The sequence below is a fragment of the Peromyscus maniculatus genome, chromosome 9 (assembly GCF_049852395.1).
Source record: "Peromyscus maniculatus bairdii isolate BWxNUB_F1_BW_parent chromosome 9, HU_Pman_BW_mat_3.1, whole genome shotgun sequence".
NCBI lineage: Eukaryota > Metazoa > Chordata > Mammalia > Rodentia > Cricetidae > Peromyscus > Peromyscus maniculatus.
The window spans coordinates 73,305,016-73,317,614 of NC_134860.1; the positions used below are offsets into that span (position 1 = coordinate 73,305,016).

A 12,599-nucleotide genomic window follows, 5' to 3' on the forward strand; every position below is an offset into this window, starting at 1 on the left:
CAACAAGACATGGCATCCCTCAGGAGGAGAGTGGCCACGTCAGCTGTGGTGTACTTAGCTTATGAAATGCTTGGCAGATACTAAGGTGAAGATAGTTGAGCTCTGTGTGTGTGTGTGTGTGTGTGTGTGTGAGAGAGAGAGAGAGAGACAGAGAGAGAGAGAGAGACAGAGACAGAGAGAGACAGAGACAGACAGACAGACATGGAGAGACCTTGTGTATATGGCAGTGTTTGGTGTGTGTGTGTGACATGGAGAGACCTTGTGTGTATGGCAGTGTTTGGTGTGTGTGTGTGACATGGAGAGACCTTGTGTGTATGGCAGTGTTTGGTGTGTGTGTGTGACATGGAGAGACCTTGTGTGTATGGCAGTGTTTGTAGTTCTGTTAGGGGGGGTTGTTCTTTTCCTGGTTTTGATACAGGATCTCCTTGTGTGGTTCAGCCTGGCCTCAAACTCATAACCCTTCTGCCTCAGCCTTCCCAGTGCTGGATTGACAGGTGTGAACCAGTATGCCTGGCAGTTCTGTTGTTGTAATGGGAATTTTACATATGCAACACTAAGCTGTCAGCAGTGTTGACACTATGAGGATGGCCATTGAGGGCTCGAAAGGGAATTTCATATTTCTCTTTGTCCTCGGATTTGTTTAAGACTTTAAGTGAGAGTGTGTCATAAAAACAAAAGGAAATCTCAAGTGTTTAGTCTTCAGTCCTTTTTATAGTTTTTAAGACCTATTTTGAGATAATAAATAGAAACAATCTGATATATTATAGAGTATGAATGTTCTTAAGACTTTTACCCATCCTAGTAAATCATTTTATAGGCTAGATATACTACCATTCTGTCACTAGACCCTTCCTTGCGCCTTCTCAAACTGTAATTAAAAATGCTCCACAACACACGTAGAAGGCTTATTTATATGTCTTTTTGCTTGTGTGAATTGCTTTGTCCATGTCCTCAATCTTCTTTTCTATTAATTAATAAGAATCTATTAGCTGGGAGGTGGTGGCACACGCCTTTAATCCCAGCACTTGGGGGTCAGAAGCAGGCAGGTCTCTGTAAGTTGGAGCCCAGCCCCATCTAAAGAGTGAGAGAGTGAGTGCCATACATAAGATGTGTAATCAGTCACTCAGGTAATGAACATACAGTTATCAGCCCCACACCAGGCTAGAATGGACAGTTGGTGTTGTAATGCATTTGAACTATGTGCAGCAATGATACCTATTTTCCTGTGTTTAAAGTAATCAAGTGGGACTATGTTTAGTGATTTTTTTTTTTAAATTCTCCATTTTATTTATTTACCTCTGTGTGACAAATAGTCTAAAATGCTAACGGTGTACAGGAAGCACACTGGCTTGTGGTCAAGGATTAGGTGGAAGTCAGTGGATTCCTTCCTCCAGGTTTTCTGGGTGAAGGATTGAGTGCCCATAACACTGAGAACAACTATATACTGCAATAAAGATCTTTATAATAGACCCTTTCTCGACTTTCCTTCTCTCTTGAAAAACAAACAACAAACAGAAGTTTTCATCAGAAAAGATTGGACATGAAAGATGACATCAGATCCATTGAATGAATGGTTGGTTCTGATATAAAGAGATAATTTAAGTCAATTGAAATGAAAATGCTAGAACTCCTTAAAAATTAGCACACAAGGACCAGGCCAGGCATGACAGCAAACGCCTTGCTGATCTCTGAGTTCGAGGCCAGCCTGGTATACAAAGCAAGTTCCAAGACAGACAGGGCTCTTACACAGAGAAACCCTGTTTCAAAAAACAAACAAACAAACAAAATTAGCACACGTTAGTGTTAAAGTTAGTTAACTTTCCTTTTAGATACAAATCAGTTGTCTCACAATAAAAAAGATAGAATTGGAGAACTAATGTTCAAAACACCTGGCTTAACCTTACTTAGTAAAGAGTCTAAAGCAAGGACAGAGCTCTTCTTACCCTGTATGAAGGATTGAAGGCCTCGGTGTCCCCAGTGGGTGGCTGAGTACTTTAATTGTGACTTTGGATTTTCTGTCATCCATAGTCTTCAGTGCTAGGGCTCAGAGCCATGGCCATAAACAGTGCAAATACTCCACCACTGCTACATTCTAGCTTGAATTTTAGCTGTTCAAAATCTCTTGTGACAAAAACCCAAGCATCTGATAACCATAAGTCACTTTAAGAAATATAGAAACCTTAATATTGGATTTTCAGAAGGAATGAATGAAAGAATATACTGTTAAAAGTTGTATAAAAACTAGCTGAAAAGTCTTAATTCTCTGTACATAATTATAATAGTATCTAACAAATAATGGAATTTGTATTTTAAAGATTCTGACAATGGAGATATTAATTATGATTATGTTCATGAGTTGTCGTTGGAGATGAAGCGTCAGAAAATACAGAGAGAATTAATGAAGTTGGAACAAGAAAACATGGATAAGAGGGAAGAAATTATCATTCAAAAGGAGGTATGTGTATTGAAGGGAATGTGTTGTTAACATAGATGTGGCTATTGGTCACAGAAATCAGCTCCATGCTGTAGCTTATCTCATACTAACACAGTGATGAACTGTTCAGTTCTCCACATAGCAGCTACACCATAAAAGAGTAATCATTCAATCTTCACATGACTTGTTAAGTTCAAAATGCTTTTGCTGTTGAACCAAACTGACACTCCATTGCCTGTACCCGTCAGCCTGATACAAAATGAGTTCTGCACATCAGGCCCATGCTGTTTCTAGATTGCCCTGTCCACTTTTCTAAGGTATGGAAATTCATTTGGAAATATCTGATTTTCCTGAGGAAATTTTGAAAAATTTTAACTTTAAACTGGTTTTTAATTTTTTTACTCAGGTTTTTTGATTTTTTTTTTTTGTTCCCCCGACTGTTTTAAGATATGTGATTTTTTTTTTTTTTTTTTTTTGGTTCTGTGAGTTTCTGAATTAACTTACTAAATTACTTTGACAGGTTTCCCCAGAAGTGGTTAGATCAAAATTGTCTCCATCACCTTCTCTGAGAAAGTCTAGTAAATCCCCAAAGCGGAAGTCAAGCCCCAAGGCATCTTCAGCTAGCAAGAAAGAACGGAAGGCTGCTGTGGTGGCTTCTCCACTGTTGGACCACCAGAGGTCAGTAGGGTGACTTCAGTGCTGAGAGCAGGCTATTTCTGCAGGGCTGCTACCAGAACTGCTTAACTATAGAAGGGGATTCTGAAACACAGTGAAACAAATGTCCAATCCCATTCACACACTGGAGCTTTCTAACTCTGGGATTTTGTGTAGGTAGTGTGTATGCTTATGTTTTCTTATACTTTAGCCAGTATGTATCATTTTGCAAAGTAAGTACCGTTTTTATGTATTGAATTGGAGCACAGATGTATACTACAACTTTCTTTGTGTAGGTTGCCTTTTTTCTTAACACTTTTTAGCTTTTAGTATTTATACTTCATATTTATCTTTCTGTTGTCCGTTTTTTATTTCATTTTTTAAGCATTATCAGTTATGAACAAGGAGTGTGTTTACATGTCAAGAGATTAGTTGTATGCACTCAGCAGTATGTATATTTGATTGTGTATTTGCTATAGCAGTCAGCTAAAGAAATAAAAATAGGAGTAATGAAATATAATTACATTAAGGACTAAGAATAAGACAGGAGACATTTAAATATCCCTCTACTATATAACTTTGAATTAAGGTACATACACTAATTTTTTTTTTTTTTTAACTAAAAACATGCCCTAATACTATTTGGCAAATCCTGTTTAACTGAACCCACAATAAAGCTCATGTTATCTCCTGCTTTTAGACCATAACTCAGACTTCAGTTACTTTATTTACCTACATAATGTGATGCCCACCTCTGAACAAGGCATACAGATTTTCACTCGAATACCTCAGACCATGTACTTTTTAGATGCTATAAGAGAAATCTTAAAAGAATAATTCCAATTAAATTTTATGCTGTTGAAAAGCTGGTTTTCTCTTCTCCAAATGAAACTCAAATTCGTTAAGAATGACATTTATGCTTTGACCTTTTCTGTCTTGTCGATATTTTTATTTAATTCTGTCTTACCTTCTTAGTTCTCAATACTCAATTCTGCAGGTTTTAGCTTAAATTCTCAATTTGCTGTTAGGTTTCCCCATTTTTTTCTTACTCTACATAATTTTTTCCCTATCAGAATTTGTGTAGATTCTTTTTTTGTCTTAATTGCTGTTTGCATTATAGTTCAGCTGTGGCATGTGTGTTTTACAGCCTTTATTAGATTTAAGCTTCTTGAAAATTGGGCCTTGATGGTTCATTGTTCTGTCTTCCCACAGCTCCTCCTTTGCCTGGAGCTTTTGCTTTATAGCAGGCGCTCTTGGGACCCTCTTTGTTCCTAGGATTGAGTGATACTGTGAAGGGTATGAAAGAGGCCGACCTTTAGAATGGTGTGAGGTATCCTGACTTGCTCTTCTTCCTCTTGACTGTTAGTTATACCGCTTACACTCAGGTCATCCATTTGTCCAACAAATTGTATCACCCGAACAGCCTTTCTTTTTCTTTTTTTTTTCACTCTTTTAAGTTTATTCTTCTCATAGAAATTTTTAATAACTATTTAGATATAAAGGATTGATTTTATCCAGTGTTTCATATAAACGTTTACTATTTGTCATTTGCACATTCTTTGATTTATTGATTTGAATTTCATCATATTGATTTAAGTACTGTATTTCCTATATTCCAATATGTTGGTGCCCTTAAGATGTACTTTTGAAATATAGAGCAGAAGGTTCTGTAAAACAATACATTATAAAAGTACAAGGAAAACACAAAATTAAGTATAGATTTTTTTTTTTTTTTAATTGAAACAGTCTTATGTAGCTCAGGCTCATCTCTGAAGCTTCCTTGAACTGGTATCAGGTCTTACCCCTACTCCCCAAGTGCTGGCATCACGTGGATGTGTACCAACACACCCTATACAAGTACATTGTTTATTTTTAATATTTCTTACTATTGTGTATGGGAGAGTAGGCATGCTCATACCACAGCATGCCAAGCACAATGTGGTCAGAGGACAGCTTTTGACCTCTGGGGTAGTCAATTGTCTCCTTCCATCATGTGGGTCCCTGAGATCAAACTCAGTTCATCGGGCTTCTGCAGCAAGTGCTTTGACCTGCTGATTACCTTGTCAGCCTTTGTGCCCTTGAATCTGTCAGATGGTCAGGGTGTGTGTGTGTGTGTGTGTGAATAATGGGGGGCCTTGGATGTGCTACATAATCATTGTATCACTGAGCTACAGCTGTAACATGCAGGTAACTTACTTTTAATTTCATTGCCTAGTCATACTATAAACTGTTGGAAGACATATTAAACTTAAGGATTGGACTTTCTGTTAAAATTGAATAGGCTATTTCATGCAATGCTAGTGAATCAACTGAATGACAGAAAGACGTGTTGGTCCTTTTAGGGTAGCATAGTGGACATATATAATTACTGGTAAATGAAGTCATGCTTTTCTCTGAAAGCTGACTTCTTTCTCTGATGCTCACTCTAGTCTAGTATGATAGTATCTGGAGATGTGCATTACAATGTGATTTAGAATCAAATGCATTCTCTGTTTGACCATTTGCTTTTTTAACCTAGGCCAAGTTTTCTGTATAGATACTTTTATAAAGAGAAATAGGAAATGTGTTTAAAGTTGTTTAAAGTAGTTACAGAGTGATGTAAAAATGATAAAAGTAGACAGTGGGCTCTCTGCCACCAGTAGGAAGTACATTGATTTAGTATTGTTAAAAGTAGACTTTAAAATGGTGGACGATCTTGCTGAGCTCAGTCTCTTCATTTGGAAAACAATTTAGTAAAATAGAATTTTGTTTTCCAACCCTGTGTTTTTAAAGGTGATACGAAGAAATTCCAAATTTATTACTTTTTAAGTTTGAGAATTCTAACTTCTCATATGTCCTCCCACACTCTTTCAAAATCATGGCCTCTTCTGTAGTTATTTTATACATACATACACCCCCCCCACACACACACACTGATGCTGCCCTTATTTTATTAAGTTCTTTAAGACGTCTCTTGTAATATTAATAGCTAAATCCTAAGTTGTTATTAGTGATTTAACACAGCAGCAGTTTCTCAGGCATATGGAATCAAAATGGATGTTTCTGTGCTGGAGAAATGGCTCAGCCACTGAAGTGCTGGCCTGCAACAGTGAAGACTTAAGTTTGATCTCCAGAACCCACATAAACAGACAGGCATAGTGGTATGCACTTGTAATCCCTGACTGTGGAGACAGAAATAGGAAGGATCCCTGGAGCTAGCTGGACAACCAGTGAGCTACAGGCAAATGAGGGACCCGTCACAAAGGAGGTGGCAGCCTTCACAGGGGTGACACATGAGGTTGAGCTCTGGCCTCCACACATGGGGGCAAATATGCACCCACTGACCATGTTGAATTTTCTTGGACTTGAATGGGATGTATAAGAGAAGTAACTGGATATTGTACTTACTTAGCTCTGTGGTGTACAGTAGCCTGGTATATGGAAACCCCTGAAGAGAACTGTGCTGTAGAGAGTGTGGTTCAATGCTGGACCAGGAGGAAGATTGGTGAACATCCACTTGTCTCTATTATGTGGAGTAATGTGGAAATAAGTTTTTGTGAAGAACTCCTCCATATATTAACCTTTTGAATCTTAGCATGAATGACAAGTATTGTCTAGTTTCTCCTTAAAGTGGATAAAAGTTAGAAATAGAGACATTTATTACCATATTGTACATAAAGAGTTTCTATAATCTCATAAATAATGTATTGAGGTTTGTGGCTATTATGGTTGTTGGTAGAAGATAAGGATGCAAAGATTCCGTCATCAGATTTTAAGAATTTCTTTCTTATGTAAGTAGCTGTTCCTGTCTACATTAATAACAGAGGGATATGGACCAAGAGAGCTCAATTTTCTGAAAGCTAACCATGAGTCAAATGCTTTTATGCTTTTAATCTTTTAAAAATCTTACCAGCAATTCTGAGAACTGCACTATCCATTATAATAATATAGTCAATGAATCTTGGGACTGCAGAGAACTCAAGGTCACATGAAATAAGCTCCAGTGAAACCTCACTAGAAGTATGAAGACAAGGGGCTCCTTAAAATCCTAGGACAATGGACACTAAGAGCAGATGGCGTATTCAAAAGTGTCCACACAGAAAACAGGAATAAATTTAGATACATTCATAAGAATATTGCAGTGCTGGGTGGTTTTTTGTTTGTCTGTTTTTGGGGTTTTTTTGTTTTGTTTTGTTTTGTTTTGAAATTGTAAAAAAATCTATGTAAAGATACTTTGGGGAGAAAAGACTTTCATGTACACTGCGATTATTAAATACAGAATTAGTAAAATGATTGTTACTTAAAAATATGCAACTTGAAGACCAATTTGAGATTGTGGTAGAAGCAACTGGAGATTGCTCGCTGTAGTCGCATCTGTTGCTTTTCTGCAACACAAGTGTTGTGGCCAAGAAACCATTGCCAAGTGAAGTGTTTATCCTTCATGTTTTCTTCTAAGAATTTTAAATTTTGAGTTGTATGTTTCAATCTTTGACACAATTTGAATTAATTTCTATATGTGATACAAGATAAAAGTTCCGCTTCATTTTTTGTACATGTATATCTGGTTTTAAATGACTAGCTATAAAAAGGAAGAGACACAGAAGTATTGAAGTGTGTTAAAGGTTTTTATAATCGCTACATTGGTGTATAGCTTTCCTTTTGTGTTTGCTTTCTTATAGGGAGAGTATTTTGAGACAATGTCTTGCTCTGTGGTCATGGCTGACCTAGTGGTATTCTATGAAGCACAGAGTGACCTTGAATTCATAGCAGTCTTTCCTCAGTCACCTAAGTGCTGGGATTACAGGCATGCATACCTTTTCATCTACATTTCTATATGTGCTTTTAAAAAATTGCAACTTTAGCAGTGGTTTTTATAATGTTAGGTCTTTTCCTGAAACCCTTCCACTGTCCCTAACTTCTCTTAGAAACTGCCATTTGGAATGATAAAACTAACAAGCATTGTTTTAAAAAATAAACAGTTAATAAATTCTTTGCTCCTTCTCATGTTCCCCCCTGGATATCGGTTATTACTATACAGCATAGTAAAAGGACAAGTAATTGAAAAGAATGTTGCTGCTCTTTAAAAAGCACTTTAGAATCATCCAGGTGGGGTTCCAGAAATAGAGACCTCTAACTGTAGCTTTGTGTACCTTCAGGACTTCAAAAAGCAACCAAAGTAAAAAGAAAGGGCCACGGACTCCTAGTCCACCTCCTCCTATACTGGAAGATATCATTCTGGGGAAAAAATACAAAGAAAAATATAAAGTGAAAGACAGGATAGAAGAAAAACCAAGAGATGGAAAGGACAGAGGTCGAGATTTTGAAAGGCAAAGAGAAAAAAGAGACAAGCCAAGGTAAGTAGAATTGTTTAGTCAATGTTTCTGTGAAACTAAGATTCCTCACTGCAGAAGCTGTGGGGCATAGGTGGATAGATTTTAAAATTATTGTTTTCAACTGTGTATTGTTTAATAGTTTCCACAATGAGTCATGAGTTATATATTATTTAACATCAAATGATCTTAGTGTCTTTACTAAGTGAAAGTTGAAAATGATAACCATATTAGATGCATAAAGTTGCATGTATGGACAGCAGTATGAATAGGTCTCCAGAATGTCATTCTGTACATCTGGGACTGCATTCATCACACAGTACTCTCCCCCACACCATTCTGGTTTCTCTGAATTTAATGGCTTTTGATTCCTCATATGTAGTATCATTCAATATTTGACTGGCATATTTTATTTAGTATAATATCTGGAAAGCTCATTCATATTGTAGCATTGCAGAGTTTTCTTCTTGGTAAGGCTGAGTATATTTCATATGGCGCAAATCATATTTTGTTTCTTTCCCATTTTGATGAAGTTTATTTTTCTAACCCAATTGCTCAGGCTAAGCTTTTGCAAACTACGTTGAATAGAAAGAGCGCCCTTCCTGTAGTGCTTGTCGTATAGGAAAAGCTTCTATCTTTTTCTGTTAAGTGATATGTTGACTCTGGACTTTTCATAAATGGCTTATTGATTACCATCATCATTTCAAACAGGGTCTCATTATGTAGCTCTAGCTGCCTTTGAACTTGCTATGTAGACTAGGGTGGCATGGAGCTCACAGAGGCCTTAAACTGTGCCTCTTGAGTGCTGGGATTAAAGGCATGTGCTACCATGCTCAGCTCTACTGAGTACTATTAAGTGTTGTCTTTTGTCAGATGTTTTTGTGAGTTAGTATGCCTGAGTGATTGTTTCCTCCTTTTACTTAATGTGGTATATTTTATTAGTCATTTTTCAAAACATTCCACCACCCTTGCATTCTAGGAATAAATCCATTTGGTCATGGTGTGTATACCTTTAACATGCTGTTCAAATTACTTTGCTAGTACTTTATTGAAGTTTTTTGCATGTGTATTCATTTTCTTCCTTGTTTATAAGATTTGTGAAATACAGCTTTGATGAGAGCCAGATTCATCCTTGATCAGTTTTCAGATTAATTCTTCTGTAAATTTAATGCTTCCTTTGAAAAAGCATAATCTCTTTCCTTCTTCCTCTTTCTTTCTCCCTCAAACAGCTGGACTTTGTAAAGATTTTAAGAAAGTAGGGAGATAGCTTGGTGGTCTGTAAGCAGAAGAACCTGAGTTCAGTTCCCAAATGCCAACAAGAATCCAAATATGTCTGTAACCCCACCACTGCAGGGTGAGACAGATGGGTCCTGAGGGCCAGCTGGTCAGCCAGCCTAGCTGATGCACTGATGTCTAGTTCAGTCAGAGGTCCTGTGTCAAGGCAGAGATTGTTAGAGAAGTTACTCGACATCCTGCTCTGGCCTTCTTGTGCATCCCTCCCTTCCAAAGAAAGATCTTAATACAAAAACTATAGGAGAGAAAGCACAAGGACAGGATACAGTTCTCATTTTCCAGGACAGGCGTGGCCTTCTCAAGAGAGTAGCCCGTCTTTTGAGTTTCAGTGTGATCAAAATTTTGAAGTTACATGATCAGGGCAGACATTTTACATGACTCTGCTTTGTTATAAAATCCTAAGCAAGTTACTAGGTCTCTGACGTTTTTCAGCTACAAAATATCCATAATAATCTTCATTGAGTTCAAGTCAGGACTAAATGAAGGAATACTTCTTAAAACTAAGCTAAAATGTTCAGTATTATATGACCACTCCATGGCAGAAACTTGGGCTTTACTCTTGGGATTATGCTCTAAAGTTGGCTAGATTCTTATCTCCTGTTTCCAGTGGAAATGCTTATGTATTTCTACTGTATTTTAGAGCAGGCCAGCTCCATTGCTTAGCACATACCTTTTACATAAACGTGGGAATCAGGGTCCAGTCAGGCTCTGAGCCATAGCTGCCACTCCGTCTTGATCTGCAGTCTTTTTGTTTTCATAATTCTTGGTCATTGGCTTTTTTTTTTTTTTTTTTTTTTTTTTTTTAAGAGCAAGAGAAAGAGGATTGATCTCTGTATTATGTAGCTCTGACTGTCCTGGAACTTATGCTTGTCTTGGACTCACAGCGATCCACTTGTCTCTGCCTCCTGAATGCTGAGATTAAAAGTGTGGGCTAACATGCCTGGCTGGCCATTGACTTTTAAAGTAGTAGAGGAGAAGAAAATGTAAGGATCTTTAAATCAACATTTTTCTGAAACTTAAAAGAGCATATGAGAAGGAAATATGGTTAACATGATAAAGCCATTGTTTGGTGATAGATTAGTATTCTGACTTTAATGTGTTATTTTGATTATTTTAAGCTTAAACAGTAGTTTTCCTTTTAGGCACCAAGGTCTACTAGAAATGGACTACATGGTACTTTTAAAAGATACTGTAGATTAACTGGGACTTTTGTATGTATGTTCTTTGAGCCGATCATCAAAGAATATTATAGATACTCTTGAATCAGGTTTTTAAATGTAGTTTAGAAAGTTGATTGCCGGATAGGCATGTCTCAAATGGTAGCACTTCTCCGGTCTTTTAGTTCCATCAATCTTCTGATTGCAGACGTGGTTGTGTTGCCGTGGCCCCACCAGCCACTGTTTTCATGCAGGAACCACAGCGCCAGATGCCAGCTACTTGTCTCTTCATCTGGGCCTTGCCACAGAAGGAAGGAGCAGGTGTATTTGGCATGCTAGCTGATTTTAGTTTTCTTCACCATTTTCCGGAGGGAGGCACCATAGTGGGTCCTGGATTTCCTTATGATCCCTACCTTCTTGGTGCATTTAGCCATATCACGAGAACCTAAGCCCAAGAGGACCTGGAGAAGACCTCTTGAATCAGTTTTCAGTGTATCCCTGTAACAAATTAAGAACTGAATTCAGTCGCAGTCATTCTTCATTTCTTTTATTTTTAAATACTTTTTATTTGGGGGAATCATAATATAATTACATCATTTCTCCCTACCCTTTTCTCTCTCCAAACCCTCCCATGTACTTTTCCTTGCTTTTTTTCAAATTCATGGCCGCCTTTTCTTTGCTGTGTGTTTGTTCTTAACTACATAAATACAACCTTCTCAGTCTGTATGTTACTTGTATGTGTATTTTCAGGGCTGACCATTTGGTATTGGATGACCAGTTGATGTGCTCTTAGGGAAGACTGTTTGTCCTGCTTCGAGTATTTGTTAGTTGTTTGTAGTTCTTTGTCTAGGTTTGAGGCCTCATGAGCTCACCTCTGTCCATGTCAGTGTGTCTCTTGGTGTCATCTTGTTCAGATTTTGTTTAGACAGTCCTGTTGATGAGACTTTGTGGGTGTAGCTTCTGCCATTTCTAGGAGATGGAGTCTCACAGAGACTCTGATCCTCTGGCTCTTACACTCTTCCTACTCCTGCAGTGATCCCTGAGCTTTTTGTGCAGGGCTTGTGTTGTGGATGTTTCGTGGGCCTGGGCTCCACAATCTGCATTTTGATTGGCTGTGCTCTTCTGTAGTGGTCTTGTGTCCTGTTACCCTTGGGGGTTTAAGGACACACACTTAGAACGCAGTTAGGGATTCGTCTGGTTTAGTAAAGCGGCCGTTCCAGTTCATCTCGGAGGTTTCTTCTAGAGCTTGTGTTTGCACTTACTCATAAATCACTTACATCTTTAAAAGGTAATGCCTTGTAATTTTAGAGCATTGTGAATTAAAATGTACCCTGCCTTCTTATCTGTACTTCCAGCTTTAACTTTATATCCCATCTTATTTTTAAGGACTTTCCTTGGCTGGAATTGAAAACTCTTAAACAGGTTTCTTGTTGTTCTTCCTAGGTCTTCCTCCCCAGGACAGCACCATTCTCCTCTGTCTTCTAGACATCATTCATCCTCTTCCCAGTCAGGATCGTCTATTCAGAGACATTCTCCTTCTCCTCGTCGGAAAAGAACACCTTCCCCATCCTACCAGCGGACTTTAACTCCTTCTTTACGACGTTCTGCCTCTCCTTATCCAACACATTGTCTGTCTTCTCCTCAGAGAAAGCAAAGTCCTCCAAGGCATCGCTCTCCATTGCGAGAGAAAGGGAGGCATGATCATGAACGGACTTCACAGTCACATGATCGGCGTCACGAAAGGAGGGAAGG

General features: G+C 38.0%; 1 protein-coding gene and 1 pseudogene across 8 annotated transcripts in view; one reads left to right on the forward strand and one right to left on the reverse strand.

Annotated features, from left to right (window-relative positions):
* Positions 1-12,599, forward strand: part of Zc3h13 (zinc finger CCCH-type containing 13) — a 72,846-nt gene that overhangs the window by 33,393 nt on the left and 26,854 nt on the right. For all 8 annotated transcript variants that reach the window (XM_076545395.1, XM_042285179.2, XM_042285180.2 and 5 more), the window contains exons 6-9: positions 2,316-2,455; positions 2,955-3,112; positions 8,224-8,421; positions 12,291-12,598. In XM_076545395.1, coding sequence (XP_076401510.1) covers positions 2,316-2,455; positions 2,955-3,112; positions 8,224-8,421; positions 12,291-12,598 — 804 coding nt within the window. The remainder of the gene's footprint in view (positions 1-2,315; positions 2,456-2,954; positions 3,113-8,223; positions 8,422-12,290; position 12,599) is intronic.
* Positions 11,003-11,287, reverse strand: LOC143267462 (large ribosomal subunit protein eL43 pseudogene; annotated as a pseudogene).